The sequence below is a fragment of the Morone saxatilis genome, unplaced genomic scaffold (genome assembly GCF_004916995.1).
Source record: "Morone saxatilis isolate NCDOM2014 unplaced genomic scaffold, NCSU_SB_2.0 Contig4, whole genome shotgun sequence".
Classification (NCBI taxonomy): Eukaryota; Metazoa; Chordata; class Actinopteri; family Moronidae; genus Morone; species Morone saxatilis.
This window is the reverse complement of record NW_023339984.1, coordinates 4,928,846-4,951,871: the sequence shown is the minus strand read 5'-3', so window position 1 is coordinate 4,951,871 and position 23,026 is coordinate 4,928,846. Positions and strand designations below refer to the sequence as shown.

Genomic DNA, 23,026 nt, shown 5'->3' with positions numbered 1-23,026 from the left:
TCTGACATATTACCTTATGTTTTCCAGTTACTTGATGTGCCTTAATGAAGAATTAATACAAGCTTTTGTTTTTAAATATTTAAACAATGAATGAAAATATGTTTTCTGTCTGTGTTATTGTGACTATATTTAAAACACTAAATCATGAATCCCAAAAACATATAACATAGTGAAACATTAATTTTTGTATTACACACCTGATATATAACGTTAACTCCTTTGAATGTTGCGTTAATGTTATGTCCAGATAATTACGAACTGAAACATTCTTCTAAATGTGTTCTTAAGTGTAAAAATGTCTTACTATGTTAGTTAATCCAAGTTAGCAAACGTTTAACATAGCTAACATTAGCTAGCTAGCTACCTCACTTGCTTAATACAATAAAAATATTTAGTAAGTTATGTGTATTCACCTTTTATAGCTCCACTGCAACAGCTTGATCGGTACATTACTGTTTTACTGTAATAAAAACTGTAATTACTTGTTTTTTTTCTGATTTGTGTAAACTACAAATATGTTTTATTTTTTTCTGTGACCACAACAAGACGCTGATAATGTTAGCCTTGTAAAGACTATTTATATTGGCTGACATTATGTGAAGTGGCATAACTTGATAAATGTTATAATTAAATAAGAATAAATGTTGTTACCTTAAGGTTGATATCGAAGTAACGCTACATGGAGAGGTTTTCTCAGGAGGTACAGAGTCTGTTTATGGTTTGTCCTTGAGCAAAACACTGAACTCCAAGTTGCTTCTGGTCCTTATATATCACATGCACCCAGACATTTCCATTCAATAGTCTACCAGTAGCATAGACTACACCAAGAAGTCTGTGTGATGTGGAGAGGGTGTTCCTGTCACAAATAAATGATTTTAGAGAAACTGCATTAATGTATTTATATTACAGATCCGTGATCATTTCAGTCCTGGCACTAGTCTGTTTTTACAAGCATAGTTTTTGTATTTATATCTCCATCTGCGTCGCTTCTCTTCTAAATTCAGGACAATACCTTATTTGTCCATATCTGAAGGCTCATAATTCATTAATCCACAGCCTATTTGCTAAAATTACACTACTTCATACAAAATTAACTAGATTTGTTTTAATGAACTAAGTTTTCCTTGAGTCACCAACAGTACCAGAAAGGCATATCCCAGCTTTTTACCCTTACGTGAACTCTTGCTATGCTATATACACTTGTTAACTTTATTTATCTGAAGGCCATTTTAAGATTTAAATAGCTGAGAAAGTGCATCTTCATTACAATCCTATCTGCCATTCCCCACAGAGGTTTAAATCCACATCTGAATGGAAATGGTCTGAAGCAGTTGGCTATCTGTGTTGCTTTTCAGAATGTCAGTAAGCTGTCCCTACGGTCAAACACAAGCATAAAACATTGCTGTTTTCCATGTATCACAGGCCTGCCTCTTACTTTTGACCTATCTCAAGCTTTTAACAAGAGCAAGGCGAAAATGGAGGGGCCCCTGTAGCATCCCTATCAGCAAGTTGACCCCCAGTTGAGCAGAGCCACTTCTATGACTTCCTCTAAAGGGTAAGTACTGTACTGTAACTGGGATGACTCCGCGCTGAGTGCTCTTTCGCTGTCTCACCCTCTTTTCTGCCGCTTGGATTGTCCAAGAGTTGAACCCATCACACCAGGCGGCAGGAACGACAGGAAGTTCATGGTCCCTCTTTTATCATGTTTTATTTAAAAAGCCAGATTAAACATTAAATTCCCTTCAAAACCTTTTTCTCATATGAGAGAGGGGGTCGGGGGGGGGGGCTCTACTGTTGGTGATAGTGTCAAGTTAGCACAGAGAGCTCATAATGCAGTTCACCTCAATTACCTGTCCAAAATATTACTGCTTGCTGCTCGCTGAAGAGTGCTCCCGGACAAAGTGTGTGCTGAAGAGAGACAAACACACAAACCGATAATAAATATAAAAAAGACTGCCTCAAAAACCACTAGGAATACAACTCATTTTGGAATATATTAAACACAGTGGCATGGCAACATTCAGAAAGGCTTCTTTCAAAGACAAATCTATTTTATTATTTTGTGGATTACATTTGAAAACCTATGGAGAATGATTTATGTAATTAGTTGGTCACTTTAAGAAATCAAATCAATAGTCTCATGTTTCTATGAGATAAACATATGCAGAACCTAACAGACCTGCATCTTACATAAGGTCCGTGTGCATTTAAAGGCTTACCTTCTGGCTTTAAAGTACTTTGGTTGTGACTGTAAACAAATAAAACAGCCTGTATCCCGTTCCCCTCCTACAGCTGAAGTACATCCACTGCAGGGAATTGAGCACTAGGTTTTGGCCACTCTACATCCTGTACCTTGACAATGACACCAGCTGCTGCTTAAAAAAGTGGTACGACATAAACACTGGCACCAAAAGACAGAATAAAATAAAGCTCATATGTATTTATTGGTGCAATGCCTGTATAAAACACTGTACATTTTGAGATTGGCATATAGAACCTACGCTCATTCTTTGTGCATATAGGCGCTCTACACATCACAGAGATGTAGTTTTCTTAGCTTTTCTTTGTCAGTCAGATTATTGCTGGCTACATGTGGGTGGATGTGGACATGCATGTGTTTGTGAGTGTTCTGAACTGAATGAAATGTGAAGGTGAGTCAGCGGGGAGCTGATGTTGGAGTGAGCAGGATAGATGTGCGCACAGCAGACAGCCTCGGATCCATCATCAGCTTGTCTAAATTGAGCTCCTGGGTTTATTCAGTGTCGAGTATACCTGCAGTATAGTGCCCTTTACAAGTCTCCGCTGTACAGGAGGCCATTGCAGAGAGGTCACTGTAGTAGCTTTGTTAACACATGAACGCATACATGAACAGTACACGAACACACACACATGCACTACACATACTGTTGCTGAGCAGACCTGTGCAGAGGGCTAAAATAGGAACAAAGCTGTAATACCGGGGTGTTACAGGAACACATTCGTTGAATGCTGTGTATCAGACAGACCAGCTGTGTGTCTAGACACTGTTACTTAGCACTTTAACAGGACAGATGTTACATGCATTTACATTTCTACTTTCAAGAAATACTGTATACAGCAAGTGTTTTGTGTGTGAAGACACATGAACAGCCAGTAGAACAGCAAAGCATCCTATGTATATTAGCTTGACAGAAATGTTGTATTTATAATATCAAAGATACCAAAACGGTTAGAGTTTTAAGAGGGATGGCAAGGAGGGACTATTTTATATCTCAATTATTCATTAGTAAAAATGGAAAAAACACATTTTTACCTTGGTTTGTTTGCTGAGAAGCCTTTGTGTGTTGACACAGCTGTTGCTGCACTTTATAGACACTACGAGCCCATCATGTGCTTCCCCTCAAAATTCAATACCTGGCTTTAAATCTGCTTACATACATCCTTCAGGTTCAACAGCAGCCAATTCAGTTCAGGGTGGAGGTAAAAAGGGAAAAAAAATTGCCTTGTATCTTGCTGCATCAATCCTGTCAAGAAAAATGGAGGTGTGGCAATCCACACGTATTATATTTCTATTGTACATTTCAATAATTGATTGGTTTGTATCAAGATCAGGTTAAGACATTGATAAATATACTGTGGGGAAAAGAATAATTAAAACAAGGCTAGAAATGATTTATTTACACTTTATACTTATCTAATATCAAACATACACTTAAACGGTAGGTACCGTAGTTCAAATATGTCAACCATCCACTCTAGGGCTTTAAAAACTAAATTTACAAATGCAAATCAATACCTCTTTGAATTGCTGTAGTCATCCTAAATATTAAGTTGTTACATTAAGTCAAGCGATGTCAGTCATGTTTGTTTCCAGCGGCCTATCAGTGTGTCATCGATTCCTGATGGTATTAAGGGATTAAAAGGTTCCCCGTCCTCTCCGTGTTGTTGACAAGCGTTGTGACTCATTACGGCCATTAGCATTAAGCTGGCTCATCAATAAGCACTTGGCTGATCTATCAGTCTTCCTCAGATGTAGCCCAGGGGACCCCGCCACAGGTCCCTGCCAGCTCCAAGAGCGGCCTCATGGGCACCCTTGATCTGTCGGTCACCACACACACACACACACATACAAACACACACACACACACACAGACACACATTCACCTACCCTGGTGTTTGCCTGACAGGGAGGATTCAAGTGTCACTGCGAGCCTCTCTGCGATAAAGTTCTTTGTTGATGCTGCTGTAAGTGTTGTGTCAGTGTAACCACTTCTGCTTGTCAGCATGTTAGTGTTAGTCAGTGCACTCTGGTTTGTCATTTTGTTTTGTATTGACTTGATCATCGAGGCCTTGAATGTGTGTGTGTGTGTGTGTGTGTGTGGTTACACATGCGTGGGCGACAGAAAATGCAGGGAGTCTCTCCAAGTTAGTGTTTTGCTCTGTGTCCATCAACTTTAGTAATGTCTTGTACAGTATTTTCATTTATGTCTGCCATGTAGGTGTCTGTATGTGTCCGACTGTGTAAGTGTCGGAGTATGGCGGTGTCAGTGTCAGTCAGTGTGAGACTGTGCAGTGTCAATGTATGACAGCCAGCTGTAGTCTGATGCGATAGTGTGCCACTGTGAATGACAATGTCTCGACTTAGAAACCAGTGTGTAGTCTTTGAGAGGGAGTGTGTAAGAGACAGCACCAAAAATAGACAGGAAAACTGGATAGATGGGTGGAGGGTGCTACAGTTCATCATGGAGGGCCTCTCCCTCTGCATGGTCCAGAGCTCCCATCAGCAGCAGGGCCCCAGTAGCGTTATCTCTAACGAAGATGATGAAGGGGTGATCGGCGTAGAACATCTTGGGCTTGTCTATGTTCTCCTCCTCGAGTTCTGCGTCTCCTTTCCCAGCTTGAGCGGCCAGCTCCAGGGAAGCCCACTGGAGGACTCCGCCCAGGTGGAGTTTCCCCTTGCTCTTGTCCGACACACCAGAGAAATCAGCTGCTTTCTGGTCCCACGCGTCAGTCAGGCCCAGAGCAGTCAACTGTTTCTGGAAAACACAGTGATGGGATTTATGGACTGCCTTGAATCAGTTCTCCAAAAGCATGAGACCGTCCCAAATAGAGACGTACCGCAAGTGTATGAGAACGAGCAGCTGCCAGGACACTGATCAATTATGCACGCAAGAAGACTAAACAACAAGTAGGAGGGAAAGCACATTTTAAAATTTCATGATGCTGTGACCTTCAGAAGTGGGAGACATGTGCTGCGCCTCGCCACATGATTAATGTAAACATAAACATACCCTCCAAAACAGTCAATCAGTAACTTCTCTAAAGAAGTTTTTCACCATAATGTTTATTTACCTTCTATACCAAAAATTCGAGATGGGAAGGAGGCTGACAGTTGCCCTTGTTGTGAGCTGGCAGAACAAAGTGGGCGACAGGCAGAGAGGAGACGGAAGGAGGAAGCAGAGGATGAATAATTTAAGAGTGATGCCCCGTGACCTCAGCACCTCCTTTGTTTTGCCTCTGATATGAATTCCACAGAAAGTCGTCGTCATGACAGGTAGTTTATCCTCCCATGGCAGAGGGCCACTCACAGTGACAGGCTTCTCCAGGGGCCAGATGAGAGCATGTGTGGGTGTGAGTGTGTGACTGTGTGGACTTGTGTGTGTGGATGCGCGGAAGGCCCAGGCTGGAAGAAAAGTTGCAGAGGAAGATGAGTGGGTGAGGATCTTGTTTTCTGGCAAACTTTAGCTGATTAAACTTCATTGGCAGACAATAATGCAATGTTATTTGGATGAGTTGTCGGGAAATGTTACGTGGGTGATGCCTTGCTGGCTTTCTTTCCAAAGCCACATTGTTATAGCTTAGCTCATGCTAATGGGCAAATGTAATAACCCATGTAGAATGTCTGCTTTCCTGCTTAAAAGATGAGATGTGCACGCAACAAGAAGTTAAAACTGGATCATGTCAGCTTATGCCTGAACATGAAATAAGCAGATGTATATGCAGTTGTAGGCATCTGCCATTCTCTTTCCAATGTTTTCATGCAAAGCTCCCTCTCCACATAGACACCACCCCCTGCTCTAATGCACTTCTATTGTCCTCATCCATTATTCCTCCTCTCTTCCTCTCTTCTTGCACCCGCTACCACTACATCACTGTCTTCCTCCGCTGCTCTGCCACTTCCCTGGCATCCCCATCCCTCATCTGCCCCGCGTGCCTCTATTTTATCCCACTCTGTCTCTCTCTCTCTGCTCCTAACTCAGTCTTTTTCCTCCCCGCCTCATCCTTCTCTTCCCTCTGACAGGCCAGCTCGCCCGGTTATACGTCGCTCGCTCAACTTCTCGATCTACATCGGCAATGATTTCAAGGTTTTCCGCTTTTTATCTAACGGGGGAAACAGAAACAGACTTAAGCCAGTGGATTCCTAAAATTGTTTAAGACAAATGTGTGCATTAAAAAAAAGCAGCTACTTTCTGTGTCTCTCTGTGTCACTCTCATCCTTACTCATTCTCTCCACCAGTATTCCTTGAGGATCCAGCTCACTTGGCCTACAGTAGTGCAGGTACAACTATAAAGAATATAAATAGTACCAACCAACCCCACATGACCTAGCACTTCTCTTCCACTCTCTTACTCTGCTTGTCAAGGCAAAAGCACTTGGTTAATTTTTTTTTAAGCCGCAAAGTGTTTAAAAATTAAGGGACCCCGTGGCTGCCAGCTGGGAAACAGGCCAGGGGTTTCAGAGGAGCCTATGGAGGCCTTGTGCACCGCAGAGGTGTGGCACTGCATTATATGGGCAGAAAAACCTCTGGGAGGTGCTCTTTGGCTGCCCTTTCTCTCTGAAGCGCTACATGAATCTTAGATGGAACAGCACTGGGCGGACTGCTGATGCCTTGCACACAGCATCAACGAGCTATTTGTCTGCGAGTGAGAGCCACAGGCATTGTCAGCTGGTAGTTTCCTCTGTGTGTGTGTAGGGCTTACTTGGCCTACAGCGGTGTGACAGTCTAACCAGGCCTGCGGTAGCATGGCGTCAACCCTCAGGCATGCAGCACTCCGCATCACATTATTTCAGCTCGATGGTTGGGCCCACTAAGTAGCTTGTTGGGTGTACCTGTGGGGGTTTTAAGTGGATAGGTTGTGGCAGCCAGGACATGTTACTGTGAGGGGTCACTGTGGCTGATGTTAAGTGACAGAGCAGCCTTAATAATGACAATGGGGAAGAAAGAAAGGAGAGAAGAAAAGCAGAGATCAAACGGAGACTACTGCCAAAGAGAGCTCTTTTATATTAGCTGCTGCTTCCAACTGTGGAACATGAACTGGAAAAATACTTTAACATTATGAAACATTATTTTTTTGTCTACACAGTCAAATAGCAGCTAAAGTCATAAATTTATCACTAGGTAACTTCCAAAATCCCATGAAAAACCTTGTATGGCTGTGTATAGTCCTGAATGGGCTTGTGTAACTAGTTCTTATAATAGTTTTTATGGTCTTATGGGATGTTTAATGTCTGTGAATTGCATATTGCATTTATTGCTTTGGGAAATGCAATAGAGCCAAAACAAATGTCCCCAAAGGTACAATTAAGCATGTTCTTTTCCATTGTATTCCACAAGGATTCGAATATTTCTGTTCCTGTACAAAAACAGAAATGGACATCAATCAAAAACAGTCTACTTTGCTAATTATTGTTGCAATTTGCAAAGAAGAGGCAAAGAGACAGAGGAAAAGCACTACATTTGGATGAGATAGTGGATGAAGAGAAAGTGAGCGTGAGCAAGAGTGAGAGTGAACTCGAGCAAAGCTACGGATAAAATAATTCTAATGGCACATCGCAATATTATACTTAAGGCTGTAACTAGCACTTATTTTCCTTATTGATATTCTGGATAAATCATTGGATCTATGACATGATGATCTATGTCAGAAAATGGTGAAAAAATGGCCGTTATAATTTCCCAGTGCCCAAGATGACGTCTTCAGATGGCTTGTTTTGTACAATCCAAAACTCCAAAATTTCCAGTATTCAAAAACGACTAAAATGATTAATTGAATATGTGATGTCCGTAGTCTCAATTCTGTTGCAAATACCAAGTATGTTAGCACCCCGATAGCCAAATGGTTACAGTGCATGCAACATCCCTGGTGGAAACTGTTGTTGCATGTCATCCCCCTCCTTCTCTTCAGTTGTTTCCTGTCTGCCTCTTCACTATCATTTCACTGCTGTACAATAAAGGGTGCACGTAAAGTGCATTTTTAAATTATTAATGAGAGCACTGGGCATTAATGGGATCAAAAGGCAAATGGTTCAAATTCTTCAATGCCCCACATGGAATAATTTTATCTCCACACTGATCCTGACTAAAACAAACTAGGTCCAACCTGGTCCAATCAATTGTGACGCCTACATAGTGAGTATAATCAGCCCAACAATCGTAAGAAAGCAGTAAAAATCTCCTTATCTACACTGCTTCTGCACAGTTTACACCTCCTGTTTCCTCTGGCTTACCAATCAAACCTACCCAAAGACTCTTGTAAGGTGCTGTCACCTTTCACAACTACAAACATGTTCTGTTTAATTCAATACTGCCCTTAACATCCTGCGTGGGATGTTTCAAGTATGCAGTATGTGTCACTGGCATCATCACAGCTCCATTTCATGGAAACATTTGATGCAGTCTTTAAAAAAAAAAAAACCTTTCTTATTCTATCAGCTCTCTTGAGGCTTCAAAGCCTTTCCAGCTCTTTATTGGGTCTCATCAGCAAAACCGCTATTGGTATCTTATTTACATGGGCTTTTACCTCATCTGCAGGGTCAATACGCTCTCTGTGTCTCATTCACTCGCTCATATATACACATGAGCCGCCTTTTATTCCACAGGGCAATTTCACCACGAATGAAAAAGGAAAAAGAAGCCTTGGCTTTTAGTGAGATATTCAATTAATGGCCATTAAACACATCTGATTAATTCATATGATGCAGGGCTGTGGTGGCTGTGTTAAAACAGCTGTCCCTCGACACTGTATACTGTGGAGTGTGCTCTTGTAAATATTTGATGGCCTTTTGACCTCATTAGCCGTGATTGAGTGAGCTCTCCGGTGCACACTCATATGTCTTAGTCACCGACATGAGATACAGCCAGAATGGAGCTCAAGCTTGACCATTAGTGTGTATGTGTGTGTGTGTGTGTGGCCTGGTCAGCACTGGATCAGAGACAGGGGGAGAGAGCGATGAGGGTGGTTTATTCAGTGACCTCCGGGCCAGGCTTGTTAAGAGGGTTCTCCGTCTCTGGCTACAGACTCCGACACAGTCTGCCCTTCACCAGAAGAGAACACCACAAATAGGGAGACGTTAAGAAAGAAAAGGGCAGAATTCTGCAGCTATTTATAGTTCTCTGTGACACTTTCCACCTTGTCCTCGACCAATCATTGACCCCCCTCTCGTCCTCCTCCACCTCTCTTGCTCACTTGCCTGCCGAATGTCATTCCTATTTAGGTCAGCAGAGCCAATGTGATGCTGAGTGATGGCGCATTACAGTCACATATGAGACCTACAAAAAGGAATTAGATCTCTGGGACTGATATGACAGAGGGGATGGAGGTGAAAGAGGGAATGGGCACGTTTGGATGTGGCAAATCCATGCGACTCAGAGGTGCGTACGTTTGTTTGTTCTCATTTGCCTCACAGAGGACACGAGTGTTAGGGCTGACATACGCACACACACTACTATGATCTTTTGTTTGTCCAGATGCCGTCCTCTAATCTCAGGAATCCATGGCCGTCCCAAGCACTGACAGACAGAGTGGTAAACAGTATTAACACACGGTGATGAGCAATTATTTGCCCGACCCAATTGGAAAAATGATTGTCAGAGAAGACATGGCTGGCTGTCAGTGGCCAGAGGGGTTGGACAGACAGACAAAATGAGATCGGAGTGGGTTGAGGGTTTGTTCAGAGCATTAGCCCGTTCATAATGATTCCTCAAATGAACTTCTTTTTCTTGAGAGAGCAAACAGAGGGAGACAACACGTGACGAGTCGGAGAAACAGAGGTCAAATCATTCAAGTGCTTGTCCATAATTAGGTCACATAATGAGAGCGCAGAACAGCTACTTCGAGTTATTTACAGGTAAAAAAAATGTTTTTTCTTCTGTCTGGCAGACTCTCCTGCAAGAGAAAAAAAAGGGGATTTGTGCAACAGTATGTTTCCTGATCTTTTCCCTGGCAAAGTCATTGCCGTGTCAAAAGCAGTTGTTTCAAGCTTTAGTTCTAGATTACAGCCTCCTCCCCAGAGTGTCCTGACAATGTTAATGTCAAAAGCTTGTTCTTCAGGGCATGGCTAGCAGAATAACATGGCAGCACAACTCTTCAGAGATGTTTGTGAAACTAGAAAGGGGCAAAGTGGATTTCATCAGTCCATGATGAGGTTACAATGTACATGTAAAGAGGACATGGTATTAGGTTCCAGTCAGTGTACAGGGCCCTGGGGCAATTGGCTTTACTGGTATGCCCTCTGTATGTGTCAGGTTCAACTAAACTCTCTCTCTTTCTCTCCTTTTCTCACCCTATGTCTTTGTCACTCATCCACAACTGTTATACTACTAACTCCTGTATCCCTCTCTCTGAATCAAAGGGTGTGTTCAGACTGAACGTAATGCAAATTTAGAAGCTATGATAGCATACAAAGTCAATGGAAAGATGCAAGAGGATGCAAACAGACAGAAATCGCTCTAAGTTGTGAGGTGACGATGCATTGATGCCATTTGAAAATGTTTAAACTTAATGAAAATAAATTATGCTGATCCCAAGGTTGTATGGCTCTGCTTTATAACTGTAATGCCTTTACAATCAGAACACAGACTCTGTACAAAATAATCCAGTTATCAAATTTGTGCAAATAATGCAAGGTCACTTTGCATATTAAGGTCTCTTACTTGTGTGTAACAGCAAGTACTAAAGGTGTCCCGAGCCATATGTTATAAATATTTTAATGGATCACCACAGTCTTAAATACCAAATCTTTCGTTACTGTGTTTTGCTCATCTTAGCCAGGCCCTGCAGCGTTCGCATTTAGCTTGCATATGCAAGTGAACAAGCTAACAAATCTGTTACAGAATCTTTTCTCCACTCTCTTTCGTATTAGCATAAAACAGGGGACAAAGCATTCATGTAGAAGCTTCTCATTTTGAGCCGGTGTTGACCATGGGTGTCACTTTTGCCAGTTTAAATGGCAAACATTTCCTTTGGAAGGTCATATCAGCTGTAGCTAATTTACAGGAATTCTGTAAGTAACTTGAAATTAAACTTGGCTGTTGTCAGGTTTGTCTGCTCTCTGCAAGGCGATGTCTGTACACTAATAATAATTTGTGAGGGAAGAACCTCCACTCTCTGTACCACCACTACACACAAACACCAACAGTGTCCATCTATTAAATCAGCTTTATAGTGTTAAACCATGACCATCAGCATTTGCATCATGTAGCTGATGAAAAATAACTTGTTTCAAATTTTGTAGGCTGCACCTTTTTTTTCAATGTTTCAAAAAAAAATTTGATTGAGACATCCCCAGTGAATGCATTATTTGGTAAACTGCAAATGAAAAACTTAACCTGTAGAACTATGACTGCAACTAATGTCAGTACAATAAGCTTGGAAAGGAAACTTTCTTTTTGCCATGACCCCCATCAGCAGGCCAATCTCAGAGGCTTGGAGGCCTGTGTGATTCTAGCAACTTGTCTGTGCCCTTGCCCCTGCTATGGACCCTGTGGCCTGGTCGAAAACATGCTCTTCTGCTAGCTCGACAACTCTCCAACCTTCCAGTCAGCAGCCCAACACAGCCCCGGTCTGGCCTATTTGAACCTAAACAACCCCTGTGCACTCACATTAGCATCAGAAGCCACTAAGCTACTGCCTGTCGGCTTGGTGCTCGTCCTGGCTTACTCTTTTCTGACTCAGGCCAGCTACCTGTTGCCTCTGGGGTTAACAGGAGCAGAAATACGGGCAGACTACCAGCTGGGCTGTGGCATGACCTTTGTGGTCTTGCAAAGGGAGATCTGTGGTAGACTTCTGAAGCCCACCTAGCAGCTACAGGCCTTGGTCATCCTCAGGCCCCTCAGGGTTTGATTCCCTGCTGTTACAGCCCAACGCTGGGTGTACAGCTGGATGCCCATCATCTCAAAGGAGAGAGGAAAAGTGTGGCAAGGAGTGACATTCAGACTCTACTGAGAGAGTCTGCATTGAACTAAGAGGGGCAAGTCAGGTCATGGCTTCACTTGCTAACCAAATTCCACCAGAAGAGTTTCAGAAGCGTGTCTCCACTCTGCCCTGCTTAGAATACGTGGCTGGTCTATTTTTGACGGAAGCCGCAACCCACTCGCGTCAAGCAGCACAGAGCAGATCGCACTGGCAGGAAGTCAAACACAGAAACAGCATGGAGATGGCCAGTTTTACTGTATTGAGTTTCGTGCTAGATCAACATTGTGGCACCAGGACAGAAGTCAGAGGCAAGTGACAGGAGTTATATTTTTTAAGGACAAACTAAACAAGTAAATAACGTTGGGCACAAAACACGCTCTGAAGACGCTGTTTCTGAAACGCTCTCTGTGGTATTTGAAGACGTGCGGCTCACAGAGCCAAACTGCGTTGCAGACGTAATGTCACAAAGGCATGCCCGGTGGAATTTGGGGTAGGAGCACTAAAGAGGCAGAGGAAACAGTGAGTAGAGGTAAAGAATGCATGGAGGGAGAAATACACAACATAGAGGCAGAGCAGCAAGGCACAAGGACAGAGAGAGAGGAGGCGACACAGCCAAGTGAGGAGGAAGGAAAAAGACATATGAATAGGGGAAGAAAAAGAGAACCAAGATAAGCAGAGTGCAAGTCAGGAAGAGAATGTGGCCAAGACAGAAGCAGGGAACAAAGTAGAAGAGACATGGATAAACCAAAGAAGAGGATGAAGAAGGCAAAGAAACAATGAGAATGATGACTGGATTTCTTGGAGATATGAGAAACCGTATCAGGTGAAGTGAAAAATGATGCAGTGTGTGGAGACAGGAAATGAATGAAAGATAGAAACTGAAAGAAGAAACTACAATCAAGGCTGCATGCAGTATCCACTCTGTCAAATTCCAGTATGGTATTAAAAAGCTGAGCCACCACTTCTTCATTGCACATTTAATATGCTGTATAAGCACATCACCTCAGTCCACTGGTAAGAAGAAAAAGACAAACTGAAACAAAACAAGCAGTATGACTCCCACAGGAACACCTGTAGATCCCCCTAAAAAGAAAACACCACAAACCCCATTGTCAGGGCAGGTGAGGTGACTCTGGAAATTAGGCCAATTCAGGATGGGCTGCGTCTGGTGGGAATGGAGCACCTGGTTGTTCACACTCACTCCGAAGATTTGCCAGAGCCAGACAAGGCCTTGGGGGAAATTCAGGAGCTGCGACCGTATGTGCACCACAGGGAGGGGAACAAGGGACACAACAACAAACCTAGACGATGTACCTCACATAAATACATGACCTAAACTGGAACATGGTGTCACAGATGGACTTCACGGTCAGTGACATAAAGACAACTATTTAAGCCCCTCTGATCACACTAGTTTTTCAGCCCATCAGCCAAGTCTTTTATTCAAACATTTCAAAGTAGTTTTACAGATAACACTGTGCCTGCCATAAAACATAAGCATGATGCATTAGCCTGAACTATATAGTATGGAACTCAACAGTTTATAGAGCCAAAAACATTACAATGTATTTTATATAGAACTGGAGAGTATCATGGAGCAAGTTGTTCAAACTTTGAGTTAATAATTGATTGAGGCTGAGGTCAAGTTTCTCCCATTTTAAAGGGTTAGTTTGGTTTTTGGGGTTGTATGAGTTTGGAGTCCTGGTACGGACACCAAACAATGCATTGCTGTGTAAGGAGAAAAACATATTTTAGCAACATAAAAAAGGCCCACTTGAAAAATTAAAAAATTAAAATTATATCAATTTAAGTGTGCACTATTTTTAAAACATTTCCACTGCTTTACTTTGCAGTTAGACAGTCCTTTCCTTTGGCACAGCATTTTCTCAACCATAGACCTTTCGTATTCCTACACGAGCCCAACTGTGTCACACACTGTATTACACTGCAGATCAGCGGTCGGGTCAGAAAGTTGCAAGATCAGACTGAAATCAAACTTTGTGTTGTGTTTTTCCAGGCTGATCAAATAAAGAAGTGTCCTGGTCACCATATAGATTTCACTGTGTTCTGTTGAGTGATATTGGCCTTAGACGGCTGTGGCTGTAGTTACCGTGCTGAGACAGCACTGAGGAAATAAGTCTGGCTTTGGCAGACTAGTTTCCGCTCTCTCTTTCAGCCGGTTCAATATTCATTTGCAAAATTTCTTCTTCTGTATACCCTTATTCTCTTTCCTCCAAAGTGAACGACATTTCACCGTCTCTGTCATAATCACTCATTTTTATTTTCTTGTATTTGTTTTCCTCTTCCATAAACCACTTTAAGTCTGGTCCAAACTGCTCATCTGTGGCGTAATATAGTGGGTGGCACAGTTGTGCTTATGCTTAGCAATACAGAAGTTTTATGGTTGAGAAAATGTAGTAATAGTACCAAAGGAAATGGCATGCACTTAAAATACCAAAACCAAACCATACTTGGGGCCTGCTGACCGCCATACACAGTAAAACATTGACTATGGATAAGTACCTCAAACAACCCCATTTCAAAAAAACGGAACTAACCCTTTAATGTAAGATGTCTTAATGCCTGTTTCACTAGTATGACTGATGAGTAGTATCACAATAACTTGTCCTAATTTTAAATTCATCATTATAGTTTTGAGTTCTCACTTTACTTTTCAGAAGATACATGCAAGTATTTATTTAGAAGTTTGTTGTACCAACCTGCAGACTGAGTGTGCTGGTGATGTTCGCTATGGGCAGCGAGATAATCACACTAGTCATATTGGTCTTTTCCAGCCACTTGGACAGCAACTCAAGGGTCAGAAGCTTGTCCATCCTCGTCAGACTGTCAACATGGAAGGGCATCAGGAGCACCACGCTGGCCTTCCCTTCCCAGAGAGGCATCTCTAGAACCTGCACCATGTTTTCCATGTCTTCGTGGTGACGGTACAAACCTGGAAAAAAGGACAGGCAGAGGCATGCACAGAGTTGAGGAAAGATCAGATAGTCAAGAAGAACCGTTGCCATACTGTTCAATTTTTGCAGCAGTAGTTCAGAGCAGTAGCTCCCTACAGCAGTTCTCCTGGAAGTTAGTTCAGACTTGCATTTTCAGCTGTGTCACTGCCATTATTTGGTACCACCTGAGTTCTCACCTGCCTAACTGAACTGAACAACAGGGGAAAACACTACAGAGTGGGATTAAATCCAGTCAAACAATATGTGAATGCAATATTACACAGGATGACAATAGATCACTAGAGTCATCTTTTTCATGAATTGTAAATGGCATCACATAAGATTAAATAGAATACAATGTATCCTTCCAACATCTTTTACTGCTGCTGTCATAAAAGAAATTCACTCTCCCTTGTTGTTGTTTTAAGACAATACATAAAATATAAAAAGGGTGTTAAATAAATCATAAGGTACACAGTGATAAATAGGAGGGAAGCAGATTGGACCTTACAGATGTTCAAGCCATTTTAGAACTCAAATTGCTTTTCGCTGCATTTATTTGCTGGCAGGAGTACAGCAGCGACAGACTGTGTTTTTTACCTGCTCTGTGCATCATCATCACTTTGGTGTATTTCTTTCCCAAGAAGGTACGACGATCTGTGCTGTCCACGCTGAACTCTCTCTCCCACAGCCCTGAACAAACAGCCATACAAACACAGAGGCATTTTGAATACCGAATGCCTGACATGGATGGGCTGTAAGAAAATACCGAACGATTGAAATAGGCGAAATGTGGACATAAGGTTAAACAATGCCATGTTCATAAATACATATAGACCTGGTATGCGGTGACACCTGCTGACACTGCTCAAGAATTATCAATATCTACTGCCCATTAAAAAATGTCTACTCGTTTCAAAAGGTGCTGAGTTGAGAGTGCTATACTGAGGCAGTTATGAGGTCCTTAAGGCCACAGCATCCCATTCTCTGTTCACCACATCCCACTTTGCCCTGCTAACCCCATGACAGCTGTCAATTTAGGAGGAGCTGAGAGCAGTGGAATTACTGTTGTAATAACCTCACAACACTTTCCCAAAGCCGCTGGCCCATTCAGTGGTGCAGGGGACCCTGGATGGAGCGAGGAGGTCAAGAGATTATGACTTGTACTTATGTCACTCTTTGTGAATGACACCTCGGGCCGGCTAGCACTGCAACTAACAATGATTTCTAATGATCAATTAATCGTTGAAAAGGTTGCCACACTCATGACACAATACTAAGGTGCAAGAAGACCAAAATGATGAAAGTCTAGAGAAAGACTCCTTGGCTTTATCATTAAATACTTGCACTGGACAAAGTGTTCAGAGCCTTCTATTCTCTAAATTATCGATATTCAATTAGTCTTTAAAATGAAAGAATGAAATGAATGAAATTGTGAAAAATACCCATTTCATCTTTTCTTGCTCGCTTTGTCGAACAAAAAATCCCACACAATTTAAAATACTCAATTTATGATATAAAATAGAGTAAATCTTCTCAAATGCCAACTATTCTCATTTTTCACTTTCATTTTGTAATTTAATTTTTAAAACATTTTTAAATTAATTTTCTTCAGAAAAAACAGAGGCACAGAAGACATTATATAACTGTTTTCACATGCTGACTGGTATTCTTTGACTAGTAAACTGAACTTTGTGTTAAATTGGAGCTGCTTTACATTGTTTCATTTATTATGAATACTAATGTAGAGTAATTTTCTGTTGATCATTTAATGGACTAATTGTGAATTTCCCAAAAACCACCCAGCCTCCATTGGACCCAGCCAATCACAAGTCCCAACATGTGATTCTCCCTCGCAGGCATGCTAGTGCAAGTCACAGACATTCGCTCCGCTTCCTATAGCATCAGAGAGTGAAACACGATCACACTGGAATTTAAAAACAACTGGCTGAAGATTACCTGAAGTGGCAGCCGTGTGGTTGAAATGATGTCCTAATGATGAATAATTTCTCCACGGTATGTGTTCATATGTGTGTGTAAATGCCAAAACGTTGTATCGAGCGGGGATTTAATGACCTCAGCAGCCTGCACAGCGGACTCTGTTGATCTCTGTGTGTGGCTGTGTGGGCTAGTGTCTAGACGAGCGGGCCTGCTTTGGGTTTGCACTACATTATCTTCTTTTATAGGACAGCACTGCAGCGGAGAGATCACTTGAAACCTGAATCCATTAATATCCACCAACAATAAACAATGAGACAATTGCACAGCTAAGAAATCCAATCGCTTACAGACTTACCAATACATTCTGTAAACTTGAGGCAAAAAGAGGAGAATCAATGAGACCGACCGGCTCCCTCTCCTCCCTCATCAACTTTTGATTACAAGTGGTTGTGGTATTTCAGAAGCTATTATTAGAGGTTAAATATGTGGGGACTTGTTGTTCTCTCTCGCCTTTTCTTTCCTCTTCTACTTCCCCGTGTTGTTGCATTATCTTCTGTCGAAGTTTCTCTTTACTGTTTTTTTTTTTTTTTCCCCCACAATTTTATTTTTCTTCTTCCGTCTCCAGTGTTTGTTTGTCTAAAACAGGAACAAAGCCTGAATTAATTAACTAGTGTGGACTAGCACTCCCAAGGTAGGCCTTTTACATCCATCCTCTATGTCTGTCAATCTCGTTCGCTCTCTCAGCAGGCCACCCTCTCTTTACTTTTCTCAGTTTTTGCTCTTTACTTTTCTCCCATTTCTTTCAGGCTGCATCTCTTTGTCCCTCTTCCCACCCAGAAATCTCTCCTTACACTGCTCTTTCTCTGCAGTCCTCTTGCCATTCTCTTTGCTTTTAACATCTCGCTGCTAAAAACATGTTCCATTACTAATTGCCCCGACCTTCTCTTTCTTTGAATGCTGTGTACAGCTCAGGGAAGGAGGGACAACGAAGAGCTTTTTAAATTCTCCCCTTTAATAATTAACTAAAGGGAAGCAAACAAAAATGGGCGAGGAAGCAGATGTCTGATGGTTGCCAAAAGAAATTACAGCACCATCTCTGAAACCATTACATTATCACACACTAAGAATTGCCTTAGGACCCAGAAATCAAAGGCAAATAAAAAAAAGTTACAACAAGCGAGGAGCAGCTAGCAGGAACAAGAAGCAAACTATCGACCACTTTTAAATTATGAATCAAAACTAAAGGAATCCAATTTTCTGTAATCTAATTTGTGCGCTGCAATCTGCTGTATAATCTAATTTGTATATTTCCTCCACAAAATTAATGAACCAACCAATGAGGGTTGGTTCACAGTAAAACTAATTTTGTAATGAAGTCAAAACATCAAACAAAGAAAATTAATTAAATTGCTTATCAATGTATAGTCTGTCAGGGAATGTTATTTTCAAAAAGCTGTCTATCTATTGGCAACCTGTTTTCACTTGCGCAGCCTTGCCTTCTTTGCACCTAATAAAAAGAATACCTGCAGGAGGCAACAGACGGGATAGAGGCAGATAGAAACAGATAAGGATGTGAACAGGAGCCATGTGGGATGAAGAAGAAGGAGAGGAAGAAGACAGGGGTAGATTAGACACGCGATAAACAATGACAAAAGCACAAAAAACAGAGAGAAACGCCACAAAAAGAACAAGTGAAACAGAAGGATATATTTAACACATCATCATCTTTTGTGTAGACTGCAAACAAAAATGAGATCCTACGTCAGCGGGCGCACAAATGTTGGCTGCGCTCGGAGAAAGAGAGAGATGGTAGATTACATTCTTGAAAAGTTATCATGAAAATGGAAAATAAGCTATTTCTTTGACTCATGATGAACTAAACTCTAGCTGTACGAACACGGACACCCTTTAACAGCCGAATAGAAGTTCAAATTAGTCTACTTTTTAAAGGGGCACAATGATGAACGATGAACTTCAGATCAGGATTATATGGATATGTTTTTGGAATGCAACTGTTCAATCACAGATGGGGCTTATAACTGACTGCATTCGTACTGAAACACTGACTAGTTTCCACCACTGCAGCCCGTCACAAAGAACAGATCTGAGCCAAGCTGTGCCGCCGCAGACTTGGAGCGCTCCAAGCACAGATGTTAGGCATGACACCGAGGGAGAGAGTCTGGACACTTGTTACTCAATTATTTAAGATGACACATCACCCCCCAATGGAAGATGAATAAGCTCTCAGTGATAGACCCCAGAATCATCCTTTATCTGCTGTGTCCACCAGCTGGAGTCCACCGCACGCACGCACACAGAAACACACACGGACACGCAGTCAAGCACACTGCACATGGGTGGGCATGCTGGCACACACAATGTAGTGGGCAAACTGGCTTGCAGGCTCTCCGTGCGGCCTGAACACTGAAAACATTACATGTGCATGCCATATAAATATTCTAAGATTTGTCATCCAGTGCAGCAAACAACTTCAATTCGGAGACATTGCATAATCGCAAATGACTCGACGATTACAAAGCACATCAGTCTATATTACAGCATTAGTCAGCCCAGCCTCTCTGCTGTGTTACGTGTCTACAGCCAACCAGTTATGCCAGTGGATACTCACCATAATGAAATATTCAGTTGGCTACAGAGTTGCTTCATTTAGGGTCACAGGCAGGACTGCCTTGGACCACACTAACAAATGATGACATGTTTGCATACCATTTTAATATCATTTCCCATTACTCAACCCATGTCATATTTTCCAAGATGTAGTGACCGCAGACCAAACTCAGAATGGTGATCTGAGTGCAGGCAAGCCCACATTCAAACTACCTGTGTGTGTATTTCTACTCACCTTTAAAGCGCAGGGCATTGGCCAGTATCAGGGCTCCAGCCTTAGCCTGGATTAAAGCCGCTAAAGGAGCGACCTCCGGCCCACCGAGCACAGATTTAGCCCAACCATGGAGCTGCATCAGGTCAGCCTTGGAGTCTCCTTTCCCCAGTGGCTGATGCTGCAGCCTGAACTTGGCCTGGCTGTCCTTCACGAACGCCTGAGTGACCGCAGGAGCTTGCTTGGAAAACAGAGCTGAGGATGTGTGCAGGTGAAAGCTGCTCCCGTTGGCTTCAGTGAAACTCTTCAACGCTCCGGACAGGAGCTCCCCAGCGCGGGCTCCAGCCTTGGCAGGGGTTGTGGTCTTGAGGAGGTCTTGGAGCTGGCTGGCAGTGGTGCCCGCTGCTCCTCCACCCAGCGCTCCAAGCGAGGAGGCCACAAGCAGAGGGGAGAAGAGGGTGTTCACTGAGCTGGAGTCGGAGCGGAGGGCCTGGTACAGGCGCAGACCCAGAGCCCAGCTGGGGTCACCCAGAGGAGGAGGCGGGCGGGGTGGAGGGCTAGCTGGGGCAGCAGGGCTCTTCTTGGACGAATCGGCTGTGCTGCCCTGCGCCAGGAGAACTGGCAAAGAAATAAGGATATAGACAGGAAGCCTGGGATGCATGGCAGATCTAGAAGAAAGCACAAATACAAAAAAATAACTATTTGTGTCTGATACTAGGAATGAATCAAATACATCCCTCTCAATTATAATACAAGGAATATAACTCCTCAATACACATATTTTTACCGATTTTTAATAGTGTGGTTTTATTGCGCTGTTCATATTTGAGATAAAGCAATATAAACACAGCCTAAAGGTCCCCTCTTTGCTGTCTAACAGCTACTGGTGCAGACAGCAGCCCCTGCTCCTACAGAGCCACAGCAGTAAACCTGATTTTGTAAATTCCTCCCCACTTGACAACACGGTTATTATCTCACCCGCTGCGGAAAAAACAAGAGTGTGACAATTAACTTTGATGAAGTTTCAAAAGAAAGCTTTTTAGTCTAGGACTGAAAAAGTGGTTGAAAAGGAGAAAATAAAATACGTGTTTCCTATCTTGCCTCACAAACCCTCCTCCTCCTCCCGTACTCATTGATCTGCCGGTGACGGGAAACATCTGCTGTCTAGTTCAGCCTACTCTGTCATGATATCCGAAAACCTCTCGGCGACAAGGAAAGACGAAACGGCATATTTGTTCAAATTTACCGTTAATTAACTCAAGTTTTTTTTTTCTTCCTCTCCTCCGCTGCTGTCCTTTAAGCTATGTGCTCCAGAGGAAGTGGGGCTGGGACTGGGCTCAGACGTGGCAGCTCTCAGAGGAAGTTTACCGTCTCCCCCCTCAACTTCACCCCCGGTTAGCTGTCTGCTTCCCCCCGAAACTTCTAGGCGTCCCAGTGAAGCGGTGAAGGCTTTTGGGTAAAGCGATATTAGCCGGATTTATCTAACAAATAACAACCCAAATACCTCTGTAACCGCAGTGGGATACGGTTCTTATGAAAATATAAAAACTATACAACGGTTTAACAGTTACATACTGTGGAAAAGTCCCATAAAAGTCCGTGTTCAAAGCTGAATATATCGCCCGTGGATAAAACACTATGTAAACCCGTTTCACTGTAGTTACACGCAGCTAAATATACATCTCCGTGTATTAAAAATGTACTTTGCTTCGGTTAGGTCACTTTAAAGTCAGTTGTGGTATCTGTATCCAACTGATTTATGCAGGCATAATCCATTTATTCTTTACAAAACCATAATTAAATATCACAAAATCCCTGTAGGGATATATTATAGCTGTTCCCAGGGAGTTTGGCTGTGGTTAGGTGCGTGTAATGTTGGGGCCTGGTATAGGTTTTTAAAACGAACAAAAAACCCACCGGTTGCAGTAAATGAGGCGTTTCTCCATACATTCAAAAGAGCGCTTTGTGGCTTTGCTTGGATAATCAGCCCTCTTGTTCTTGGCTCACTGGGGGTTGTAGTTCCCAAAGCCACTCAAGCGGGGTCGCTAATGGTCTTCTCATCGCCTCAGCTCAGTGACCCTGTGAGACGCTGCAGCATGTGGGCCAGGGCCTCCCGAACTTGACATGCAGCCCTCCCCAGTGGACAGGATATGGACCACAGAGCCAACAGGAGGATGAGGCAAATCCGTCTCAGGAGTTTTTCTTTTAAGTTATTATTTAGTGTGAAATCTGTCTGCATGTTGGCATGTTAATTAGGGAATGGGCTGTAACACTTACATAGTTTTTAATACTAGTAAATCAAATTAAATGTGCAGGGGACACCCACCTACTCCACCTCACTTTGCAGAAATGTAGTCTACTGTCAAGGAAAACTAGGGCAGAACACGCAAGCCTGTATTGCATCTGACCCTTCCAAATGTCCTCATTCTGTATTCCCCTCATTTTCCATTTTTCCTAATTTGTACCCTCCCTCTCTCCCTACAGCAAGAAAAAGGAGGAGAGAGCAGATAACTTGTAACACATGGCTTTGGGATGGGGATTATTGCCCAAATTGAAGGATGGAGAATGGTCATATAGGGTCCTAATCAATAAATGTAGAGATAGACTAAGGAGGCTAGAGAAGGATCAGAGAGGGATATGGAGGGAGATAACTGCTCGAGACCACCAATGCTCGGCAATCAGGCCGAACATGACAGCTTGTAGACCCAACCAATTATTTACCACAGCCAAATCAATAGAGCTCTCTCCGAAAGATAACCATCAGCAGCACTATCTGGAACACATTCACAGCAGAAAGCACAAACACACACTGAGCACTCTCACTCTCTGTCTCTTTTGGAAAGACACACACACACACGTCCCTCGCAAACACTTATCACGCTTCCTTGGTAATAAGACACAAATCATCTAATTATTGGACATCCACACTGAAATGAGGAACATTTAAACAGCATATGTCGAATCGCATCACAGTGTGACTTAAAAGAAATACACACACTTGCACACACACACAGCAGACATTTGTTAATGACATTGGGGCTGCAACAACATGCATGCTGATAGTGATGGGTTGATGTGTGCAACGTCAGAGGTCTTAACCCTCACCGGAGGAGACGCC

The 23,026-nt window shown here is 42.7% G+C and overlaps 1 protein-coding gene across 1 annotated transcript; it reads right to left on the bottom strand.

Moving 5' to 3' along the window:
- Positions 1-1,962: 1,962 nt before the first annotated feature.
- On the bottom strand, positions 1,963-21,274 carry serpinh2 (serine (or cysteine) peptidase inhibitor, clade H, member 2). Its single transcript, XM_035675642.1, has 5 exons — positions 21,155-21,274; positions 19,933-20,576; positions 15,729-15,821; positions 14,895-15,127; positions 1,963-5,015 (listed from the first exon to the last, which is right to left on the bottom strand). Exons 2-5 carry the CDS (start codon positions 20,567-20,569, stop codon positions 4,710-4,712), a joined length of 1,269 nt encoding a protein of 422 aa, XP_035531535.1. The 5' UTR covers positions 20,570-20,576; positions 21,155-21,274; the 3' UTR covers positions 1,963-4,709.
- Between the last annotated feature and the right edge of the window lie 1,752 nt (positions 21,275-23,026).

Excerpts from the sequence above, each read along its gene's own strand:
- serpinh2 (XM_035675642.1), bottom strand. The coding sequence starts at position 20,569 with ATGCATCCCAGGCTTCCTGTCTATATCCTTATTTCTTTGCCAGTTCTC. Across the intron at positions 15,128-15,728 it reads GATGATGATGCACAGAGCAG|GTTTGTACCGTCACCACGAA; the intron begins GTAAAAAACACA and ends CCTTTTTTCCAG. Across the intron at positions 5,016-14,894 it reads CCAGCACACTCAGTCTGCAG|AAACAGTTGACTGCTCTGGG; the intron begins GTTGGTACAACA and ends TGTGTTTTCCAG.